Raw genomic sequence first — 23321 nt, 5'->3', positions numbered from 1 at the left:
AAATAACTGAAAACTACTGTAAAAAAGTTATTTTTCGTAAAATTAGTTTTTTTTTTTTTTTTTTTTTTTTTACAGTGTGTACTACCAACATTGTAACAATTAAAGTTGGCTGAAATCAGCGAAGTTCCACTTTAAAGTGAAATCTACACATTCTCTTATTTTACAGACTTCAGAGATCGTTATCAGCTGCTCTCAGACAGCAGCAGAGGAGCTGGAGGAAAATACACTGTCAGTTCTGCTGCTGTAAATCACACTGGAGTTTGTGTGTGGAGCAAAGAGAGGAAAAACAGCCTATAAAACATTGTACAGCAACAAACAACCACTGTGGGTCACTGGTGAGTTCATGCAGAACTTAAACGATTGGTTAAACTTTTATAAAGAAAATGCTCAAATCTGAAAAATTATAGCTGTAATTGTCTTGTCAGGTGTTTCTCCTCCAGTCTCTCTGATCATCAGTCCCAGCAGAACTCAACACTTCACATCTGTCTCTCTCTCTCTGAGCTGTGAGGACCAGAGTAACTCTGATGGATGGACAGTCAGAAGATACACAGACAGTTGGGGGCTGGAAGATTGTTCATCATCAGTGTCTGGATCACAAACAGGATCTACATGTACAATCAGTTCCACCATCACCTCACACACTGGAGTGTACTGGTGTCAGTCTGAATCTGGAGAGAAATATCATCCTGTTAATATCACTGTACAAAGTGAGTCTGTGTTTCTGTATTTATTCATTTGACTGGCAGTTTACAGTCAATGCAGGAAGCAGGTTGATTTAACAAGAACAGGAAGCATCAATGGGCAAAAAACAAACAAACCAACAAAAAACTTAATGCACAAGCTGTAATAAAAATCTATTTTTTATGTTACCATATTGTTCATATAATCTTACTCTTTATTCAATCAGCACATGTTTCCTGTGTTTCTGTAGTTGGTGTGATTCTGGAGAGTCCTGTTCATCCTGTGACTGAAGGAGATACTCTGACTCTACGCTGTTTATATCAGTTTGCAACCCCATCAATCCTCAGAGCTGATTTCTATAAAGATGGATCACTCATCCAGAATCAAACTACAGAGATGATCATCTCTACTGTCTCAAAGTCACATGAGGGTTTCTACTACTGCAAACACCCAGAGAGAGGAGAGTCGCCCAAGAGCTGGATCTCAGTCAGAGGTGAGAGTCAATGAAACTGTGAGCTGATTTATGTCTTCATATGCCCTCGTTCAGATATAGTCCATGATAAAGTGCAGTGATGCAGTTACACTGACAGTATCAGGTGAGTTTGATCATCTCTTCATAAACACACACAAGTTTATCATGTTATTAATGAGAGATTTGCTTCTTCACATTAAGATACTTTTTTTAACCAAAATTGTCTCACATGATCTTCAAACCAAGTCACAAAATTTGCTGGATTTTTGGATTTTTCACCAAATAACACCCTAAAAAGTAGTCATGATGTATCTCAATGATTTTTATTACTGAATTTTATTTATTTATTTATTTGCATTTCACATCTTTAAATACATCTAAACAAGTTGTCAAATAGACGCTATGTTTATAAGTCGCATAATTGAGTTGTAAATAATTTCATTCTCTCCTAAAAACTACATTCTGTGACACAACAACAGTAGTGTTTGTAAAATGATTGTGGGTTTGCTCGTCCATCATGACACTCGCTGTGAGAAATGCTGCAAGCGGAGTGATACAAACAGTGAAACGGTTCCCATGGTGATATCTGGTAGAATATCTGGAAAAGGCTCTCAGCCAATCAGATTAAAGAACCAGAACAAACTGTTGTATAAATAAATATACACTGTTGGGGGTTAAACAAAATATTAATGGTTAAACAAATCAAATAATTTCCTGCCTTTATAACTTATAATTTTAAGGCCTATATATAAAGTATATTTAGGGTTTGCTCTTTTTAAAGACATTAAGCTGTGGTGCTGTTTTCAAAACTTTGAAATAAGAAGTAAATTATGGGGGAAAAAAAGAAAGAAAAAAGAAATAAGAAGTAAACAATTATATAACAAAGTCCACATTTTTGTCCTAAAAATGTATTCCAAATTTCACCATATCCCAAGTAATAAATGGAAAAATATAGATATTTTTTTGTTTTATATTTTCCAAGTAAATACCTCAGTCCAAAATATATTAACTGAATTACATTGTAAAATGAATGATCAACAGTTTCAATATCATTATTACAAATTTGGCAAGTGTTGAATCCACATTAAATCTTAGCTGGATAAATATCATACATCATTTGTAAAATGCTCTTTACATTTAGGTCGAATGGGAAATAAAAGATATTTGCTTCTGAATTCCTTTACTGATTTCCTACTGAGATGTTGAAAACTGTAATCTCTTCTTATATGACCAGGATATCTTTCCTGCACAAGACAATTCCTTATAATCTTATTAGTGTTCACTCCTTACAGTATCACTTATTTTGCCTAAATTATGATCAAATACCTTGGGAATGATGAAATATGTTAAAACCCCTTTTAACATACTAATCATTGGTAAAGTGACACTTAACTTTCATATAATCGTTTTTCTTACAATTGAAATTGAATTGGGTGAAGAAATCACTATAACTCCAGAAACATCCATTCTTATCCATCATGTTCAACAAACACCTCTTTTCCACCAATCCTCCAAAACAAAGATTTTCTTTGAATTATTATGAAATATATCTTTGTCGGTCCATTTATCTGATCAGAGATGTCAGGTTTGGTGACAGCACCACCTACTGGTCAGAAACGATACCAATTTATCAACACTATAATCTACTGCAGATGATTTTTAATGTTCATGTAAACTGCTGCAGCTGCACAACACTTTGTTGAACGGTGTGTCTCTTTGACTGCTGGTGTAGATGTTGGTGGTGTGACACTGTGGCTCGAGCTCTAGATTATTAACACAAAGATTGTGGGTTTCAGTGTTAATTTTGGCAGCCATTTTTGATTTAGTCTTAATCTTCAGACAAAAATGCTCTTTAGTCTTGGTCACATTTTTGTAAATTTTGTCTTTAATATTTTAGTCTAGTTTTAGTCAGTGAAAATTCATCACATTTTTGTCAAGTCTTAGTCATTACTTTTAGTCAAACTACAGTTACCAACATTACTTTTGATAGCTATTCTATATGTAGTCTTTAGACAAAATAGTCATTACAATTTTTCTCTTTAGACCAATTAATTTAAGCTTATGAAAACTTTGAATCAAGGTAACAGGCTGTATTGACACTGCACTCTTAGCAGTAGCACTTGTGCAATTTTACATATCCCTTTTCAGTGGATCTCAAACTTTTTATTGTCGTGGTTAGTGTTGTACCCCCTGAGGCATTAACATCTTTCGGTACCCCCTCTTTCACTTTCCATTAAAGGACAATATTTGCCCTCTTAAATCGATTTTTCCAGTGCATTTTTTTTTTTTTTTTACCTTTATAAATACCTTTATAAAGTAAATAATGCTTTAAAAAAAAAAGTTCAATAAATACAATGATGATAAAAACATTAAATATTAAATTGAAACCGCCAGTAGGTGGCAGTAAGTCACTGTCTTTATGAGTGAATCATCGAGTCCTTCATTCTTTCAGTATCAAAGCAAGTGGCTGTATTTATGAATAGGTCATTGAATCATTGACGATTCATTCACGAAACACAGCTTGTCACAAATTAAGATATTTTTGATGAAATCTGATGGCTCAGTGAGGACTCTATTGAGAGCAAAGCCACAGAACCTCTCAAGATCTAGAAAGGTACAAAAAAAACATATTTGAGTCAGGACCACTTAAGTCAAAAAATTACCAGAGACAAACTTTTTAGTCAATTTTTTATTGGCATATTTTGCTGAAGTTACATTTGGTGGTATGGCTCTGTTCTAAATTCCCCGTCCTTTTCATGAGCTCCATGAAAGCTAAGACCGGGAACAGCAGCAGCTTCTGGGGACAACCTCCCATTTTTTTAACTGGGAGAGCAGCACAAAATTCCCCCCCAAACAGACCATACCAGGTGATCCTCCCTGGCTCTTCCTGCTAAATTGAAGAGCCAGCAGAGAAACCAAAATGAGCGTTTCAGAAAGCTAATCTTACTGAATTTAAGAGCCAATCGATCTATGTGAAGCTAGCAAGAGGAATGTAGCAATTTTTTTTTTTTTTTTAATTTTGCGTCAAAAGCATTTTGAGAAGCAAGTACATTTAAGCACTAGTCGCATGCGTGAGTGCTTTTCCCAAAGCGCACGTGAGAATTTGAAATCAAAAGCAGCCTTCCGTCAGTGAATTTCATATTTTTATATATAAGCCCACATCATTCCAAACAACATAAATGATGCCTTCGTAGAGCATTTGGGTGAGACCACAAACAGCAAATGTAAACATCAAGCAAAGCACGCGTTTCTCACAACTCTCTCGTACCCTGTGCAATGAATCCCGTGAATGTAATTTGCTTCAGCTTTTCCGAACTTCACGCTCAACTTCAAAGAAATTAATTGAAAACGCTCGCTCTGCTATTGCCAGTGGACACGCACCAAAAGCACACGCAGCGTCATCACGCATCTGCGGTCAAATTTACAGTATTTAAATGTAAATAGGCCCAACAGCTATTGAAGCCATAATATTTATTTTCAAGCCATGGATCAGGGAGCAGCACTCATTGCTTTTCTCAAGGATGGCTCGAGCATCGGCCGGAGGTAACGTTCATAAGCAGCTGAAGACCATCGCCCCATGGCCTTTAATGTAGGGACAGGAGTGGAGGAAGCTGCGGTTGTAGCAGCACATGGCACAGTGAATGAAGGAAGCTCTGGGGAAGCTTGTAGCATTGCAGAGAGGGCGTAGATGGGAGGCAAACCAGGCCCTGGACATGGGCTTTCCCTCCTCCGTGGCAAATAATGTGTCCTGCTGACCAGCTTGTGGACGGCTCCTCAGGTAGCCCAACATAGATGACAGAGGATAAAAGCAGAGTTAGATTCAGAGATACAAACAACTATTCCTTTCTTGTTCCTATCAGTTTTAGAGTGCTTTAGAAATATGAAGTGGTGCGAATAATTTGATACATCAGAAATTGTGAGGTCATGTGACAGATTAAAATAATTTGTGCGTGTGGAAAACTCGCCACCTCTGAGAAAACCATGAGCAAAAGGGAAAAGCTGATCATTGACATAGATGGATTTTCTAGTACGCTGATGGTGGATGGATCCAGGCAGCGCAGGTGACCATACTTTTGGTTGAAGGCAGTGCAGCTATGGAGAAAGTGGCACAGAAGAACTGAAGTGAGACCAAGCAGTCATACATTTTTTAAATGTAGATTTGGCTATAGATGACTACGCATGTAGTGAGCTGCAGAGTGCAAATAATATTGAAGGGTCATATCTAGTCTAGTACAGTCTGGGCATATACAATTTCATAACTCTGTTTTCATGTTAACACTGTTTTGACACAATCTGTATGGTAAAACATAGTCTGAAAAAATATTAACCCTTATATTATGTTAAAAAAAAAAAAAAAAAAAAAAAATGCATTTCCCTTTTACGCGCGGCTCGTGAAGCGCCAATTTTCAAAATTTTAAACCAGCTGTCCTGATCTTCCGATACTGCATGACGTTCGAAGCTTCAAAACGTCAATCAATCAATCATGTAGTATTGACAGCGTGTGATCAAAGTCCCTATATCTATAGTCTTTGGTGTGATACAATGTGCTTTGAAAACTTTTCCGTTTTAAAGCAAACACACCGCGTTTGAGCAGTAGTGACTGTGACTGATATAGTGAACACCTGATGACCGCAGACGAAACACCCTCCAGAGCCAAAGAACCAGTAAAAACGTTTGCCAAAATGAAATGATTACAGTAGGCCCGGATTAACAGTGTAGCGCCCTAGGGTGACCACATTTGAAGTGCCTTTACATGCTATCAGAATTATCGTAAATACGAGCTTCCTAGGTAAAAAAAAATGCACATGAACATTTACATATATGTATCATTTTATGTTTCATTCAGCGGAAATTACAGAATCGTCAGCCACCGGACTACCTAGATAGCACTGTGAATGTTTATGGTTGTCAGTGCATGGGACACTACACAGGCCTATAATTTTGTCTATAGGCCTAAGATTTTCCCAATAAATAGGCAAGAATAAACCTGGTGTCCTCCATGCAGTGGCATGCACAGACCTCCGCGAGGACAGGGGCGAAATTGCGTTCCGGGGGAGGAGAAATGGGAACTCAGGGGCACCGCGATGCGACCGCAAAGGGCACTTTCACTTTCACGATCAAAGCAATAGTATCCAGCTGCAGACCCGCAGCACCATCAGTTTCAGAACCGCAGTCACAGAACGGAAGTGAGAGCGGACCGATGCAGTCCGCTCTACAATATTTAACAACAATACTTTTAAACAAAGTCACTTTTCTGTGACCCCCCTATTGGCTGGTGCCCCAGGGCACTCGCCCAATCCCGTCTATGGATAATCCGGCCCTGGATTACAGCATCAACTGTGCTCTTGTTGAGAAAAGCCTACCTGGAACTGTTGATTTTGCAAATTGGATCAACATTGATAATGCGACGTTGTTTCACACTCTTACCTTCAACATGGATGAATACACTATTTTACATTAAATTACAATCTAGTTTGCGTTTGTACGAACATGACAATACTAAATAAGTATTGTACTGTACAACTTGCAAGGTTTAGAGGTAATATTAAAAAGTTTTATTGTACAATTACTTCACAAACCTTAAATCAGGGCTTTTCTAGCTCAAAATGATGCAGAAGTAAAATCTTTATTTTGTACCCTACCTTCAACTAGATTAAAAAAACAAAAAACACTTTTTATAAGCACAAATTCTTAAGTATTTTATTAATTTGATTTTTTTTTTTTTTTTGAGAACATGCAGTGTTTGACACAGTATTTTGTAAGACGGATAGACCTCAGTCCCTCTAGAGAGGCATGGCACTCCATAAGAAAACTAAATTTTAAAGATAAATCAAGAAATGCGGTAATCATCTTCCTACAAAGATGGTTGATGCTGTGGACCAGGGTCCTTGATTTGCGTTGACTGTGGTGGTTGTGAATGTGATGACTGGCGAGGGACGTTGAAGAGGGAGGGTACCGATATTTCTGACCTGGAACTGCCTTTTGTGCAGTGGAGGTGTGTGGAACAGTTTGAGAATGGACACAGGCCAGGAGCCTGCAACAGAACCGTGTTGGTGGAGAAGGGGTATCGGAGCATGTGAATGTTTTGTTAATAGCTGGAGACAGCATCAAATTTGACAGAGGCAGCCACCTTGTAATTCACTATGCAGAAAAATAAAACCCTGCCTTAAATTAAATACATTTAACATGTAAAGGAGAAAAGCCTTGTTCAGTGCTTGGACACAGCGTAGTTGTGCTTTGGGTGATCCAAGACAGGCGCAGCTCAAGGTCCTTTCTGATGCCGTGCCCTCCTCTCTCTTCACTTGTCCGCTCTCTTTACTACTGTGTATAAATAAAAACAAAAACACCAAAATATATTATCATTTAATACTTACACTTTACAGTTCAATTACAGTGGGACTGGAAACAAACTATACAACAACAACAACAACACTATTCATTCTAAAACACTTATTTGATGTTATGTAAGTTTACAATGGCAAAAGCAAAATCAATTATTCAAAAGCAGAGCACCCAGGAAGAAGTGAAAAAAAAAATAATTAAATGATATGTCAATTATGCTTACAATCATCATAAGGTCATGATTTCATCTTTGAAACAGTCAACAAATTGTGTTGTTAAGCTGAGGGGGCTGTGGTCTGTTTTTTAGCGTGTATCTTCCAATGCAGGTTTATATTGTTTCCCCTGGGGGCTCCATATATTACTAATTATATGGAGAAACATCACACTTTTAATACAGAATCCTAACTATACTTTGTATTAAGTAAGTCAATTAAAAGTACATTTGCTACATTTAAGTACATTTGTATTCAATTAAATAATTGAAAGTCACAAAATGTTAATATATCAACTAGAAAAAGAAGTGACAGTGAGGCAGAGAACAATCTCTTACCAAATTGCCAGTAATCAGCCAGATGTTTGGTGAATCTACAAAAGGGAAAGAAATGGTTCACTGAAAAGTCCTTAAAATCAGGAATTTAATTTTTACTATTCCTTTAAAGACTCTTAATTAATTTAAACTGCACAAACATTTATCATTATATAATATTCTAAAAACAAGAACAGAGTATTGTCATCTTTGAAACTCAATTAGTTATTATATAATTAAATGAATTATAAATAAATATTAAAAATGTAAAAACACTAAATGCTTGGCAATTCTATCAGAAAATGTGAATCCCTAAAAGATAAACAAAATTAATTCAAAACAATGAACTGTTTTCATAGATGTAGCATAGCAAGTTTGGTACACCAAAATCAAATCAGTCATCTAAAAATTTTACTTACTCAGTTATGAAACATCTGAGGGTCATGAGGCTCTTCTATTCATGTTCTCTGGTCAATTAAAGAAAGGACTGATGATGGTGACCTGTATGGAAGCTTATGTGTAGCAAATATCAATTTGAAATGTAATATGCAAAATGGCAATGGATTTCTGTATTTAAATTTACATTTTCCATACTATATGTGCAATGTTTGGAGCAAAATGATCATTCAAATTAAATATAATTTACATTTGGTATTTACACAAGTTTTAACATGTAATTTAAACGTATATTTTAACGCATATGTTGCGAAATTAAACGTGCAATAGGAGATCAAAGGCTACTAGCCGAAACGTTGGTGAATAAACAAGCCTATATGCTTCAGTGAGTGTGCAGTTATTTCCTTTTAATTATTAATATACAGTCAAACCAAAATTTTTCGATATTTTTGATATATTTTTTTTACTAGTGGGTGCAGGACACTATAGTTCATTTATTTAAGTGAGGATAGCAAAATAAAATAAACTGACATATTATACCCAAAAATGTCTTCATACAGTGGGCTACCAGTAAAATGCGTGAGTTCCTTTTCAGGATATATTGCGCTAATAACTCTTTTTAACATCAAGCACGTCCCGCTCTTTATATTCTCATTCATGCATATCATCACTCTGAAGTCTCAATAGTGCAATATATTTACATACTGCGATATATATATATGATATAGCAGTCTCTAACGATAGACATTTTATTTTGTGGTAACGATATATATCGTCATATCGCCCAGCCCTAAGCAATAATAAATAGTGTGTGTAATTTCTCCAGTACCGACGGCAGAACTGATAATGTCCAAGGTTATCGATACTGCAGTCTTTCATAATTTAGCCCCAGTGCCCGTTTAATACCAGGTTTCGGTACCCATCCCTACATATGGTGAGTTCATAAGGATGAAAGTCTGTTGTGTCAGTCTCTTGATTTGTGACTGTGCAGCTATTGTGAAACTCACCATCTTCATGTATCAAGTGTGAATGGCATCAAGGCCTTGTCCTGAAGAATCTCAGCACCAAACGCTATAGATTACATCTCATCTGGTAACAAGAGCACAGCCATAACTGTAAGAACTCTAATGATATCTTTACCCCCTGATATTGCATTGATGATATAAATTCAAACATATTAGAGGCTAAGAGTACGAGCAATGAGTAAGCTGGCCAGATTTCTGTTGAAAATAACTTACATGCTTAAAGTTGTTGACCCCCTGAACCACAGTCAGCATTTATAAGTAAAAAGTATTTAAGAATTTATCAGTAAAAAATACATATATGTATATAAACAAATAAATAAATAAATACCTTTGAGTGGAACAGTATGGTGTCTGTCTCACTGGCAAACATAACAGACATAGAGACATACAATAAAATAGATTAACGACCATGATACCCTGTTATCATAATAGTTAAATTAATGATTATAACTACAAGCATTATAACATTATATTTGTCACCAATGTTCCCTCATTTAGCTGATTATTTAGCCTACAGGCCTTTCAAGGACAATCTCACTGAAACAACCTGGGGTTAATGATTTTAAAATGTGGGACCTCTTTCAAAAACATGTAAAAACCTTACAGACCCACAACTTTTCAACAGTAGTGTACTGAATGATTGAGGTTTTGCTTACTATAGTCATCTGGTTCATAGGCTTTGACAGGAGTCGCTCAGCTCTGCTGGGTGCAGGAGGCCATCAGCATGGAAGGATCTACAAACACAACATGCAATTTGTCTCAGAGCCAACAATATTTAGTATAAAATGCCAGGTTTATTACAAGGAAGCTAGAGCAGAGGTGGAAAGAATAATATACATAATATTAAAAAAAAATGTTTTTTTAAGATAACAGAATTTATATTTTTAGTTGTAGAGTTCAGTGTACATACAGTGTCACTTGCGCTTGGATGTCAGTCAAAACCTTCTTAACTAATAAATTAAAAATATATAATTTTGCAAAAGAAAATTGCAGATGCATGGTGATATAGATGAAATATATTGTGAAATAAATGCATATTAAAGTATTTAATGAGTTTCTCAGTTCACCTGTGTTTCATCCTCTGTCAGCAGCCTCCTCCAGAAATGTTGAAATCTTTGGAGCTTCCCCTTTGTTGTAGAGGGGGTTTTCTGTCGCCCCTGAAATTACAGAACAATATTTATCAATATCTGTTTACCATTATAGAGATCAAAACGTGTTTGAAATAGTTTCAGCTAATTTTCGCGCTCCATGTAAGTGACGTCACCGATTAACGGTACAGCAAGCGCATACTTTTAGGTTAAATAAATAAATAAGTTTACTATCATCCATTGACAGTTTGCCAACAAAACTATCAAAACATCTCATCTACACATAAAGATGACATTAAAAGCCTAAACGTTCATTAAACAACATGAACCTCTTAAACGGTTGAGATGCTAACGGACTTTTTCAAAGACACTAAATCATTTCTTTGAAGTAAATATTCAACAGAAGTGTGTCAATTACACTTAAAAAAAAAGCGTCAGGAACAGTTTTATATATTATTTGTGTGATTTTTATGGACTAAACTTACCTAAAATCAGTGAAAACAACAGCGAGATGAAGTTTTGCTGCTTGACGTCTCCCCGTTTCCATGGCAACTCAGATCCGCTCCAGTTTTTGCTATCTGGGTGGTCTCGTGTAATCTCGCAATATCTCATCAGACTACAAAAAATGAAAATGAGCATAAAATTTCTATTTTCTGAAATATCGACGTAGCAACAATCTGACGCAGAAGTGGCAAAATATGCCTAAAACAACACATTTTTATTTTATACGTTATTATTATTATTATTATTATTATTATTCTTTAATATGCCTAAACTCTTGTTATACGAGCTCATTTCAGTGTTGATTTATAATTGATTTTCTTAACCCATTTCAACCATTTTACATTTAACAATTGTTTCACTGTTGAAACATCAACTGATGTTACTTCAACCATATTTCAACGTTGAATTTCGGTCATGTGTTGACTGGGCTTCAACCGTCTAGCATTCAACATTGTATCAACGTTGTTTCACCATTGAAACAACAACTGACCTTATTTCAACCAAATTTCAACGTTGAAGGTCGGTCATGTGCCGGCTATATAAATGTTTTTTTACTGATGACGAGGACGTTTTAAGTTATGGAACTTGCAGGATGTAATAATCATACAAAGACCTCTTATATGCCAAAAGACAAAAGAAAATTAGATTAGTTTTGTCAGAAAATGTAGAGATCTATTATTGTTCATATTATCTTACTCTTTATGTTTCCTGTGTTTCTGTAGCTGGTGTGATTCTGGAGAGTCCTGTTCATCCTGTGACTGAAGGAGATACTCTGACTCTACGCTGTTTAGATAAGTTTACAAACCCATCAATCCTCAGAGCTGATTTCTATAAAGATGGATCACTCATCCAGAATCAAACTACAGAGATGATCATCTCTACTGTCTCAAAGTCACATGAGGGTTTCTACTACTGCAAACACCCAGAGGAAGGAGAGTCGCCCAAGAGATGGATCTCAGTCAGAGGTGAGAGTCAGTGAAACTGTGAGCTGATTTATGTCTTCATATGCCCTCTTTCAGATATAGTTCATGATAAAGTGCTTGTGTGTCTCTTTTTCAGTGTCTCATTCAGTCTCTCAGATCTCTGTCCTCAACATACTCGGTTCTGTACTGGCGGCTTGTCCATATCTGCTTGTGACAGTCGTGCTGATTTACAAATGCTGCAGAATAAGAGGTAAAACATGACTGATTTATTAGAAGTCATAATCATCATTATATTTAATTGACCAACAAATCAGTCAAATAATCATTAATATTATGTGATGTCACATTTGGCTTTGATCACTGAGGGTTTGTTCTTTGTGAAGCTGCTTCAAAAACAGTGTTGTGAAAACTGCTTCACAAATACTGAATTGTCAAATTTGGTTAAATTAATATACTTACACCCCATTTATACCTGTATTTAGAGTCGTCCAGGCTACTTTATCAAAGGCTGCGTTCACACTTGGCAATAACATGCGACCCGTATCTGGATGTTGTCCACATACACATTGAAAAGACAAGTGAAGACTTCAGATGCAAAAGCCTCTAAGTGCCATCTGAAATTTTCTTCTAAAATGAGCATTTTTATCAAGCTCGTATGTTTAGGTTCAGTAATTTCACTTTAATGGCAATTAATAGGTGATGTGCGTTCTTTTATTTCTTTAATGCGAAGTGTTCAGATTTTGCCGTTTTCTACACATTACACAAACAGTAAATGCTTCCGCGCTCCTCTCAATCATGAAATGCGTCGGAATAATTACTATCTTTTACTATCATGCAAGATTAATGTTGAGAAACTTAAATTGGTAGATTAAGAATTTGTGATCGATTGTACTTTTGTTGAATAAATCACAAAAATTCTGTGCTGTGTGCACTGCATTGATAAAGGCAAAGTGGTAACACTTTACAATACTGGTGCACTAATATGCATTAATTCATGCTTAACTAATGCACAGATAATCATGAGTTAATGTATGACTCATGAAGAACTAAACCATTAATTAATGATTACTGCATCAGCAACTAATAAAGAGTTTATATGATTAATAGTTTAAGTAATATATAAATTGTTATTAATTAAATGTGTCATAATGTATTAATTCCTTAATAACATATTTTATTAACTAATAGTGTAAGTTAATGTGTTAATTACCACAATGGGTTGAAGCCATGTACTTCAACTTCCAGTTTTCTGCTTTAATTAATTATTAACTAATGATTTGAAAATGTAGCATTATGTTATGAGTTTACATGTTGAGGCACATGACTATTAACTAATTGATAAGTAATATGTAATTAATGGGTTTTGACAGTTGCACATGCAGTGAGTCTAACGACAGAGAATGTGTTTGAAGGATGGGTAAGTTGGGCTGCGCACAAATATCAGCACACCAGAATCTGAACTACTGACCGCTGTTACACTGTGTTTAAACTGGACGCGACCATTATCAAGTCATGTGACAGACCATTGCAAGTCCGTTTGTCCTTCATAACAGAAGTGACGTTTTGTTGTGTTGTGTTGCATCACTATCACTGATTATAATGGGTTCTATTGTCTTTGTCCGGTCTTGACACAGTGTTACGAAATGTTCTCAGTGTTCCACCTTTGAATCCTTGACCTCAAGCTTAACCTGATATATTCCTGTGCCATGAACAACAAGGTGGAATCACGGTTGCAGATAGTTGGAAATTGAAATCCATGGCTTAGTGTAAATGTCAAAATACTCATGTGCCTCAATAAGTAAACTCATAACATAATGATACATTTGCAAATCATTAGCTAATGATTAATTAATGCAGATAATTTGAAGTTGAAATACATGGTTTCAAACCATTGTGGTAATTAACACATTCATTTACACTATTAGTTAATAAAATTTGTTATTAAGGAATTAATACATATGACACATTTAATTAATAACAATTTATATATTACTTAATCTATTAATCATATAGATTCTTTATTAGTTGCTGATGCAGTAATCATTAATTAATGGTTTAGTTCTTCATGAGTCATACATTAAGTCATGATTATCTGAGCATTAGTTAAGTATGAATTAATGCATATTAGTGCACAAGTATTGAAAAGTGTAACCGGCAAAGTGAAAGTTGTTTTACTCTATGAAGCCATTTGAAGCTACAGCCTTTTGAACGCGCCTAATTTAAATATTGTGCGGGAAAGATAAATCCGATCGGTTATCCAGATACAGAGGCCACTTAATGTGAACAAATGTAAACACGCCGTGTCCTGATTGGCAAATGATCCGATCTGCTTGATCGGATCATGGTGATTGCATGTTAATGCCAAGTGTAAACGCAGCAAATGTTACTCAGAAATGCATTGTTTTCTATGGTATATTACTGTTTTACTGTTAGAATTTGGCCATTTTTTCACAGTTTTACAGTGTATTTCTATGTATTCTGTATTTCAGTATTATTAGTGAAAGTTTAATATTTTTATTTTGTTCTGCTTTATATAATACATTGCCATCCTTTACAATGTAAGGCTTGTGTGATATTTGCATGTTTCACATGTTTAACCACATGAACACACAGTCATTTATAATATATTCCTTATTTTAGTGTAATTCTTCTGACTTGTATTGCTGTAACATTTAATATTTTAACCGTTTGATTACTTTTTTAATAAAGAAACAGCCTTTTTAAAATATTCTGCTGTCACATAAAAGCAGAAGAATCATGACCTCTGACTGTAATGAATCAAGTTTTAATCTCTCAATAGTTTGGACTTTGCAGCATAAACTACTGTAATCTACAGAAATGATTACAGTTAGTACGGAGAGAAAAATAATATAACTATACAATTTCCAACAATTCTTGAACATGCATTTCTTCTTTTCTTTTCAGAATTCATAATATGTCCTGTGGTTCTGACTGGCGTGTGAAACTTTGCATACTAGTGTTCACATGAGAACTGCTAATTGTTTGACATTGTGATGGTTTTTAACGCTAGTAAACATGAATACATGGTGTGTCAAGTGCTGAATATGTGTTGAGAGTCGTGAAACACAAGAAAAGTGTTGATAGTTCTGAGAAATCTTTTAGAAAATGGTCTGAAAACAAGATCTACTGACATGAGCTTCTCTTCACACCAGTTTCTCTCTCTTCCTCTTTCACTCTCAGTCTCTCAGTTAAATGAGTCTTTCTACAATTTAGGGTACATGTCATGACCATCAATGATAATTATGTCTTTTCTAACCATTTTCTTCTCAAAAAATTATAATTTATCCATTAAGGGAAAGCAGATAATCTAAGGCCCGCCACCATGCCATGATCCAGCTCCGGTTCCCCTTCTCTACCCTGCTCTCCATCCTTCCTCCTGGACATCTGTGTTCTGGTTTATGTTCGGCTGTTATGTTCGGTTAGGGCGTCTGGAGTTGCCCTTAGAGCGGGAAATGTCACATCTGTTTTGGGTTTTGTTCCATCTTCATGGCTCCTTTGTTTCCTGGTTTTGTCATGTGCTTCCCTAGTCTCATGTGTCATGTTCTGATTGGTTCCCTTGATTAATGTGTCACGTTCTTTGGTTCATTGTGTTCAGGTGTTTCATGTTAGTCATTAGTTCATGTGTATATATAGCCCTCATGTTTTCATTGTTTCTTTTGCCTAGCGTTGTTCATGTAACCTGCTGTTGGTGAGTTCTGTTTTGGTTCATGTTCAAGTCATTGTTCTGTTTTCTTGTATTGATTTCACTTTTTGTAATAAACTGCAATAGGGTTCATCTTCATCTTGCCTCCAGTAGACTCATTCCAGACAGATAGAGCTGTGCCTGTCAGTGTTTAAAACAGGAACTGATGTGGTTTCAAAGAAGGGCAGGTCTGTCAGATCAGTTGAGGAGAAAATGTTAAAACCCAGTGGTGAAGTTTCTGAGACCTCAGATAGCGAAAACTTCTGTGTTGTCTGTATGAAGCCATTTGGCAACTCAAAGCCAAAGGAAGTGTGGGTAAAATGTGTATTGTGCAGTTTCTGGCCCCCCAAACCTGAACTCCAGGGTGAACCACATTAATTTGTCACCACTGTGACTCTGACTGACAATATTCACACATAAACATGACTGTTTTCTTCTTAGACCTACATGTTCTTTCCACAGGTACACGGGAGTGGAGTGTATGTTAAGCATAAATACTGTTAATGAAGTTTTCTTGTAGATTAATTTACACACATGCACACACTCCTGAGTCAAACAGAAAGTGAATTATGGTCAGTCACAGAGAGAGAGATTGTTTGGGATTATTCCTTTGGATTGTTTCAATAAACCTGTTTTTGAATTATTGGTTGAATTATCATGGTGTTTTTGCTTTTTTTTGTTTAATTGTTACATCCTACCTGGTAGTAAATCCTGCAGAGTTTTGAATTGGTGCCTTTTGTAGTAAAGAAATGTGTGTACTTTGTATAAAAGTTTGAGTGCTCTAAATCAAAACTTCAGAGAGTTACAGCTGCTGAACCAAAAGGTGTTACAACCCAGTGGTGTGCGGTGGTGTTTTAAAATGAGGAGGCAAAGTCCTCAATTTTTTTTTTGCAATAGCTAGACTTATGTAATGTTTTATTTATTAAAACCAAGAATACATTTCATCAAGTTAGTGTTTTACGTATTTTTACATTTATTCCAAAATAATAACTAAAAGCAGTAACAATTTAAACAATATGTATTATTTGTGAGCTCAAGCTTGTACAAACTGGTCACAGACACGAAGATGTACCTTTTATTTCCCCAAGCTGATTGCTCACTAAAACCCCCCACAGTCATCAAGTTTTCAGGCCATTTCAAGTTTTAATTTGATGTGACATAAAGCGGTGAAACTTACTTTTTAATTAGTCTTCCCATTAATGGCATCAATAGGCTTGTTCGACTTGAAGCAGCGCTGCACAGACCGATCGGTGTATGACGTCAAAGTACTGCGAGAACGATTCAAAAGCATAAGGAGTCGTATTCTCTCTGATCACTCTCACAGTACTTTTATGTCATACGCTGATCGGTCTGTGCAGCGCTGATGCATCTCAAACAAGCCTAGCATCTTCATTCAGGCTGATGAGAATGCTCACAAAAACAAGGGGCGGGATTTATCATGCCAACCAATCATGACCAGTCGATCATATCCAATCAAAGCGTGATGGAGGCACTGCCTCCTCTCATGTGACTTCCCCTCATTCATTCTCAATTACCTTGGCTTGGCTATTTTCTCTTGGCTTTTCTTGACAAATGTGCTTTAAAAACACACAATCAGCCAAAGACAAAATGATGTTGAAAAGTCAAGGGTCAAGAGCCCAAAAAAGCAAACACTGTTTACCACAATGGTTACTTAAAACAAATCTATTATTTTCACTAAAATGTCAACATCTAAACCTCTGATAATTCTCAATGAGAACTTCTTTAGATGACTGACAGAAAGTCAAACTAATTAGTAATACGTGAAGCTGTTAATGCAGTTTGTTTAATTGTCCTCTGCTGAGATCTTAAGAGATTTAATGCCTTTTATCTTCACCATATCAATAAAGTAGTGTAGGGAATAGTGAATGAGGGTATAGGGTGTGATTTGGAACACAGCCTCTGAGTGTCAGTTCTGAACACTGATAATTCAAGTCAAGTCACCTTTATTTATATAGATGAATGTTCTGATCCCAATCTGACTTCTGACCTGAAATGTTTATGTCAGTTTGTGGTTTTTATAACAGTGTTTATTAAAACACATACTTTGTTACAAAGGAAACCATAAAGATGATCAGGTGATATAGCTTTCATCATCATAAGGAAAAAAGATTGACTAATCTCATCATTGACCAAAAGACGTTGTTTGTTGTTAATAATTTTTCTCCTTCTTGCCACAGATCAGACTTTCTGAATTTTGATTTTTTAAAGCATTATGGAGAAATTTCATTAGACATTCATATGTTGATTCATGATGTCTGAGTGTGTCTAAAAAAGTTTTCTCACAATGTATTAAAAATGAAATTTGGTACATGTAATTTCCCCATAATGCTTTTAAAAATCTAAATGTATTAACAACAAATAACCTCTTTTGGTCAATGATGAGATTAGTCAATTGTTTTTATTTTATGATGACAAAAATCTATATTTATATAAAAATGATGTGTCATTCAGACAGACATCAAGAATCAGCTTCATACTTCATGCCACAATGCATGCTGGGAGCCACCATAGTAATAAACTCAAGTCTCCCAGCATGCATTGCAGCATGAAGTATCATTGTTGAGATTCATATGCTGATTCTTGATATCTGAGTGCATCTAAAAAATGTTTTCTCACAATGTATTACAAATGTATTTTGGTAAACACCGTCACAAAAAACCACAAACTGACATTAAAAAACCAAAGTGTCAAACCGTCCAACTAAACGAAACACCGATCCACATAATGGTGACCAAACATTTTCAATAAAACGTTGACTAAACCTCTGTTAATTCTCAAAAAGAACTGTAGATGACAGTCTAGATTGTAATAAGAGAGATTTAATGTCTTTTCAGTTGATTTCATCTAAGGCTGTGGCTGGAAGTCAGTTGTAGTTCTTGTGTTTCTCTTTCCTCCAGTGATTCTGCTCATTATTGTGGGATTACAAATTTAAGAACCTGTTTAAGATCTGCTGATCCTACATCTTGACATAACATCACATGAAATACTAAGGTGAAGTACATTGTATTTAGCATTTTAAGGTAAAGATGATGACGTGAATTGAGAGAAGGAGTTCTGAGAGTTACAGAACCTTGTTGGACCTTGTTTAAGACATCCACGCTTAGGCTACATGGTTTTCTGTGTCATCATGTAGTTTATACAACATGTTACCACCCTGTGTTGTATATGTGTGTCAACAGTTTCCTTAAGTAAAAAAACAACAACACTTATGTAAATGTTGAACACGACACAGAATAAGCTGTATGTGCCTGTAACTTTTACAAGTTGCATGACTGGAAGATGGGACTTATGTTAACAAACATAGGTTATAGAAGGGATTTAAGAAGGTTTAAATTTGTATTATGTGAGAGTTATTAGAACTCTCAAAGGGGGGACTGTGGGATTACAAATTTAAGAATCTGTTTAAGATCTGCTGATCCTACGTCCTGACATAACATCATATGAAGTACATTGTATTTAGCATTTTGAGGTAAAAAGGATGACTTTCTAAGAAAATCAAGTCAGACAGCCCAGGTGTCTTTATGCACTTCCTGACCATTTGGCATGACAAGCTCAAGACACAGCTCTGCCTTTGTCTCTATGATAATGTGAAGGTATGGGCGATACTGTCAGACTGATTGGATTAGCACCAATGCATTTGAATGACACTGTTATGCTGATTAGATCAGGGATGGGGAAATGCCGGGAACGGGCTGATTCCTGCACTGCATTTCCATGCTTTGTTTAGATTGTCTCCACCTCTACTGTATGTATCCCTCCCCCTTGAATGTATATAAACTACAAAGTATTACTGCTATAGTTAGACTTGGATAACTACAGCGACGCACAGCGCGTTTCTCAATAAAGAGTAACTTCTGCTTGAAAGATATCGCAACGTCTCCTGGTCTCTGCTTCAACGAGGAAAAAGTTTCCTACACTCTCAATAATGGATTTTTCCAGGAGTGTCAAACTCATTTTAGGTTGAGGGCCATATTAACATATTTAAACGAAAAGAATTAAACATCATAAGCTTCCCTCCACTCCCTGACTAACCAAAAACAGGGATAAACGTATTACAAAAGAAAAAGTGGCACCCTCTCCCTACAGCTTCCCATATATCTTTTAATACTGAAACAATGTTAGAAAGAAAAGAAAAATCACTACCTGATAACAAAAGGACAGCAACACTGTTTTGACAAAATTGCTTAACATTTGCTGTTAATTATTCATTATATTTATATTAAGTAAATTAAAATTAGGAATAATTCATGGCATATTCATATAATTAGGCCTATTATATTAATTGACAATATTAAACTTTGCTTTTAAGTTAAAATAAATATAATACATGCATACTATATAAAGCTTTTAAACAGATTAAGCTTACATGTATTCTTTTGAGCTCTTTGTGAATCTATATTAATTATTTGGTCTATTTGTTTGATTCACATGCATGGATATAGTCAGATATTTTCTTTCAGCTGCCTTCTCAAACTTTCACTGCATCAGTGTTTATTCCTGCTTTGTTAATGCGTTTTATTTCATATTTTTCATAACAATCTCTTAATCGTCGGAAGAGACATGAATTGCGCGGCTCTCTCGCGAGGAGTGAATCAAACTGACGTTCTCCTTGTTCCGTGTGATTGGCTGTTTGCCGCACGTGTCACACTTTCAGATGCACGCGCTTTGCAAACTCTGGATTAAACCTGAGTTGACAGAAAAAGTTTATATCGAGCGTTGTGCAACAGTTGATCCTGATCTAAAACAGGTTGGATTTATCTGAATTTGTCAACTCCAAACCTACTCTCACCATTCCTGATTTCTAACACACACTCACAGTGTTCGGCCAGTCTTGCAGCTGTCAGAGCAGAAACAAAAGCTGTTTCTCTCCGTGTGTTTGTAATTTTTTTCTTTTTCATTCCACATGTTTTCACATATAAAACAGCAAGGATTTATTAATTATTATTACACATCTCCCTGGAAAACTGATTGCTCTCTCTCTCTATGAACTGAACTCAATCAATTGTAACAACCATTGCTGTAATATTTTAGTAAGATCAATATTTCAAGTCAAATTATTTGTTTATTTGGAAAGTAGCATGTAATTAGTGGGATAATGTACAGTGAGTTGGTCATTTCAAAATAAACCACTTTAGTCAGACAATGTCTAGCTTACTGTACATTATTCCTTGTATAACTTTTACATATTCCTCCACCCTTTCTTTTACAAAGAACACAAACTTCATCTCTTTAAAACGCAGCTCTTTATAAGGAGTAAATCATTACCTGATCTTGAACCTGTAATTCTACTAATAATCAGCAGCATCAAACAAATGAACTTCATCTCTGAAGGACACAGATGCTAAGAAGAAAAATATGAAAAAAGAGAAAATATGTATTATAATCAGAAACTCACATAAAGTTAACATGCATGTGTTTTGCTTCAGAATACTTACACATAAGCTTACCAAATAAATTTCACACACATCTACAGTCACTTCCTGTTTCATGAAAACAATCACTTTCTGTTTCATGTCTTCCAGTAGAACTGCACAACATATTTGTCACAGACTGCATTTCCCATCACCAGCACTATATAAAGCACACACAAGCTGCGTCTCATTTCGGAGGCTGTGTCCTCTGGAGGTCGTATTTGTCGACCACATACGTCATCGAGGCGTCTCATTTAACGAAAGTAACCGTTAGATTGCAAAGTAAGAAAGAAATGATGGTATTTTACTCCTTACGAGGAATAACAATCAATTTTATTATGGTTACTTTTCTTAAATAGGACATCCTTTATGACATATGCAGCCTACAAATACGACCTCCGGAGGACGCCTCCAAAATGAGACGCAGCTACACTCCCTCAGTCATTAGCTGTGTCCCAATTCAGGGACTGAATCCTTCGAAGGCCACATTCGAAGGCCAATTGCGACGTGGCAAAGGCTGTCCCAATTCGAAGACTTGTGGTCTTCCCACGAGTCCGCACTTTTGTGACGTAACGCCTCTTTGATTGTCGGGAAGAAGTCTGCCGCGGAGCTCCGTTTTGTGCGAGCTCGGCAAAAGTGCGCATCAAGGGTGCATATCGACTGCAAAGGGGGCGTTTGTAAGCACCTTTCTGAAACCTAAAATTGACAAATGGGACACCCTATGGTCTCGTGGATTTAACAGACATGCCATTTGGGACAGCCTAGCCCAATTCATTGCATGCCAGTGACAACAGGATTTTCTTTTTTTGAGGAGAAGCTGCATCCCTGGAAACACCCTGGTCTGTGAATGAGAGGAAACACCCCGGTCTCTTCCATACCTAAATCACGATAAAACCCAAATTATTCTGTTTGGGCCAAACAAGAAAAAGGATCTATATGTTATTGACCTACTGTAGGTATTCTTACTCCTTATTTTTCCTTAGACACCAACAATTTATGATTTTATCTTGATAGTAGCCTTAAGCTAGACACGTAAATTAACGCTACTGTTAGCTCTAGCTTTAATCATCTTCCCTGACTAGACAATGTCAAACCCTACTTATATAGGAAGAGCTTTGTGTTACGTCTGAGGACGTATTCATTATGTTTTATAATTGTGTACGTGTGTGTTGGATGTGGCCTTGTTTGCTCTCTTTTTTCTCCTCTCTCTCTCTCTCTCTCTCTCTCTCTCTCTCTCTCTCTCTCTCTCTCTCTCTTTCTCTCTCTCTCTCTCTCTCTCTCTCTCTCTCTCTCTCGTCACGAGATAGGTGCTCCAATCAGCTGTGTTCAGTCTGGTGATGCCTGGGGTGATTGGATGATGATGGGAAGGAGTAGAAATAAGAAGTGCTGGATCTATGGAGAAGAGAGAGATAATTCCTTCCTCCAAGGCAAACACTTCCTTCTGTTTCCCAGATTCATTTGTTGTTTGATTGTGTTGATTTATTTCTGAGTAAGTGAACTCAGGATTTTGTTGTGTTCTTTAACAGTAATAGAACTGAAGTTGCTTAACATCTTTTGATTATTTTTATGTCTTATGTTACGTATGTTTGTTAGCATTTTATGTTCTTTTTGAAGGGAATGTAGGGGGAGGGTGCCATTTTTGTTTGTACTTCTCTTTTTCTTCCGGTTATGGGCAGACAGGAAGAGAAGGAAGTTGTATGTACTTTATTTTTGGATTATTTTTTTTCTGGGTAATTTATAAATATTCTTGGGTTAGTTAGTTTGGTTCTGTTTGTTATTTTGGCCTAGCTCTCTCCTGAAGTCTTTGTTCCCCACATGTTTGTTAATACTAAAACTGAGTTTACTGTTTCTGTTTATCATTCTTTATCTTTTCAAATTAAAAGATATTAATTTGAATTGGTGTTTGTGCTGACTCTGGGACTGGAGGTTGGATTGCCCTGGTTCTCTTTCCAAGTTTTTTTTTCATTAGTTATATATTTTCTTATCTTGTTACTGGCTCCCCAGCCCTAGATGTGTAGTTATGTAACACTTTGAAATTGTTATCCACGCTTTTATTTCGTCATGGCTGGACTATTGCAATTCAGTTCTATGGGTATCCTCTCTCGTCCATCTCTCGCCTTCAAATGGTCCAAAATATGCCTGCTTGTCTGCTCATAGGCAATCACACAAAGGATCATATTATGCCCATCTTACGCTCTATGCTTTGGCTAAGCGAGCTCAAATCTTAGC

General features: G+C 36.1%; 2 protein-coding genes and 1 long non-coding RNA gene across 11 annotated transcripts in view; 1 reads left to right on the top strand and 2 right to left on the bottom strand.

Annotated features, from left to right (window-relative positions):
* Nucleotides 1–21164, bottom strand: part of LOC127509462 (butyrophilin subfamily 1 member A1-like) — a 42239-nt gene extending 21075 nt beyond the window's left edge. Inside the window, exons 1-2 of one of the 4 annotated variants that reach the window (XM_051888221.1) lie at nucleotides 21117–21164; nucleotides 20947–21022 (exon numbers count right to left, since the gene is read on the bottom strand). In XM_051888221.1, coding sequence (XP_051744181.1) covers nucleotides 20947–21004 — 58 coding nt within the window. In that variant the 5' untranslated portion in view covers nucleotides 21005–21022; nucleotides 21117–21164. The remainder of the gene's footprint in view (nucleotides 1–20946; nucleotides 21023–21116) is intronic. The other 3 variants (XM_051888224.1, XM_051888220.1, XM_051888222.1) reach the window with 3 other exon arrangements.
* LOC127509446 (Fc receptor-like protein 5) overlaps nucleotides 1–23321 on the top strand; it is a 111683-nt gene that overhangs the window by 62413 nt on the left and 25949 nt on the right. For 3 of the 5 annotated variants that reach the window (XM_051888166.1, XM_051888165.1, XM_051888162.1), the window contains one exon: nucleotides 932–1174. In XM_051888166.1, the coding sequence (XP_051744126.1) occupies nucleotides 932–1174 (243 nt within the window). Of the gene's footprint in view, nucleotides 1–425; nucleotides 708–931; nucleotides 1175–11756; nucleotides 12000–23321 lie in introns of all 5 variants that reach the window. The other 2 variants (XM_051888164.1, XM_051888161.1) reach the window with 2 other exon arrangements.
* Nucleotides 2707–10606, bottom strand: LOC127509488 (uncharacterized). 2 transcript variants are annotated; one of them, XR_007929248.1, is made up of 7 exons: nucleotides 10510–10606; nucleotides 10099–10176; nucleotides 9771–9801; nucleotides 9425–9506; nucleotides 8441–8522; nucleotides 8046–8080; nucleotides 2707–7474 (listed from the first exon to the last, which is right to left on the bottom strand). It is a non-coding gene; the product is annotated as an uncharacterized LOC127509488 (long non-coding RNA). The 2 variants fall into 2 exon arrangements; XR_007929249.1 differs by having other exon boundaries at nucleotides 8441–8488.

Source organism: Ctenopharyngodon idella, chromosome 3, assembly GCF_019924925.1.
Source record: "Ctenopharyngodon idella isolate HZGC_01 chromosome 3, HZGC01, whole genome shotgun sequence".
NCBI lineage: Eukaryota > Metazoa > Chordata > Actinopteri > Cypriniformes > Xenocyprididae > Ctenopharyngodon > Ctenopharyngodon idella.
The sequence above is the reverse complement of the archived record's forward strand: the minus strand, read 5'-3'. Positions and strand labels throughout refer to the sequence as shown.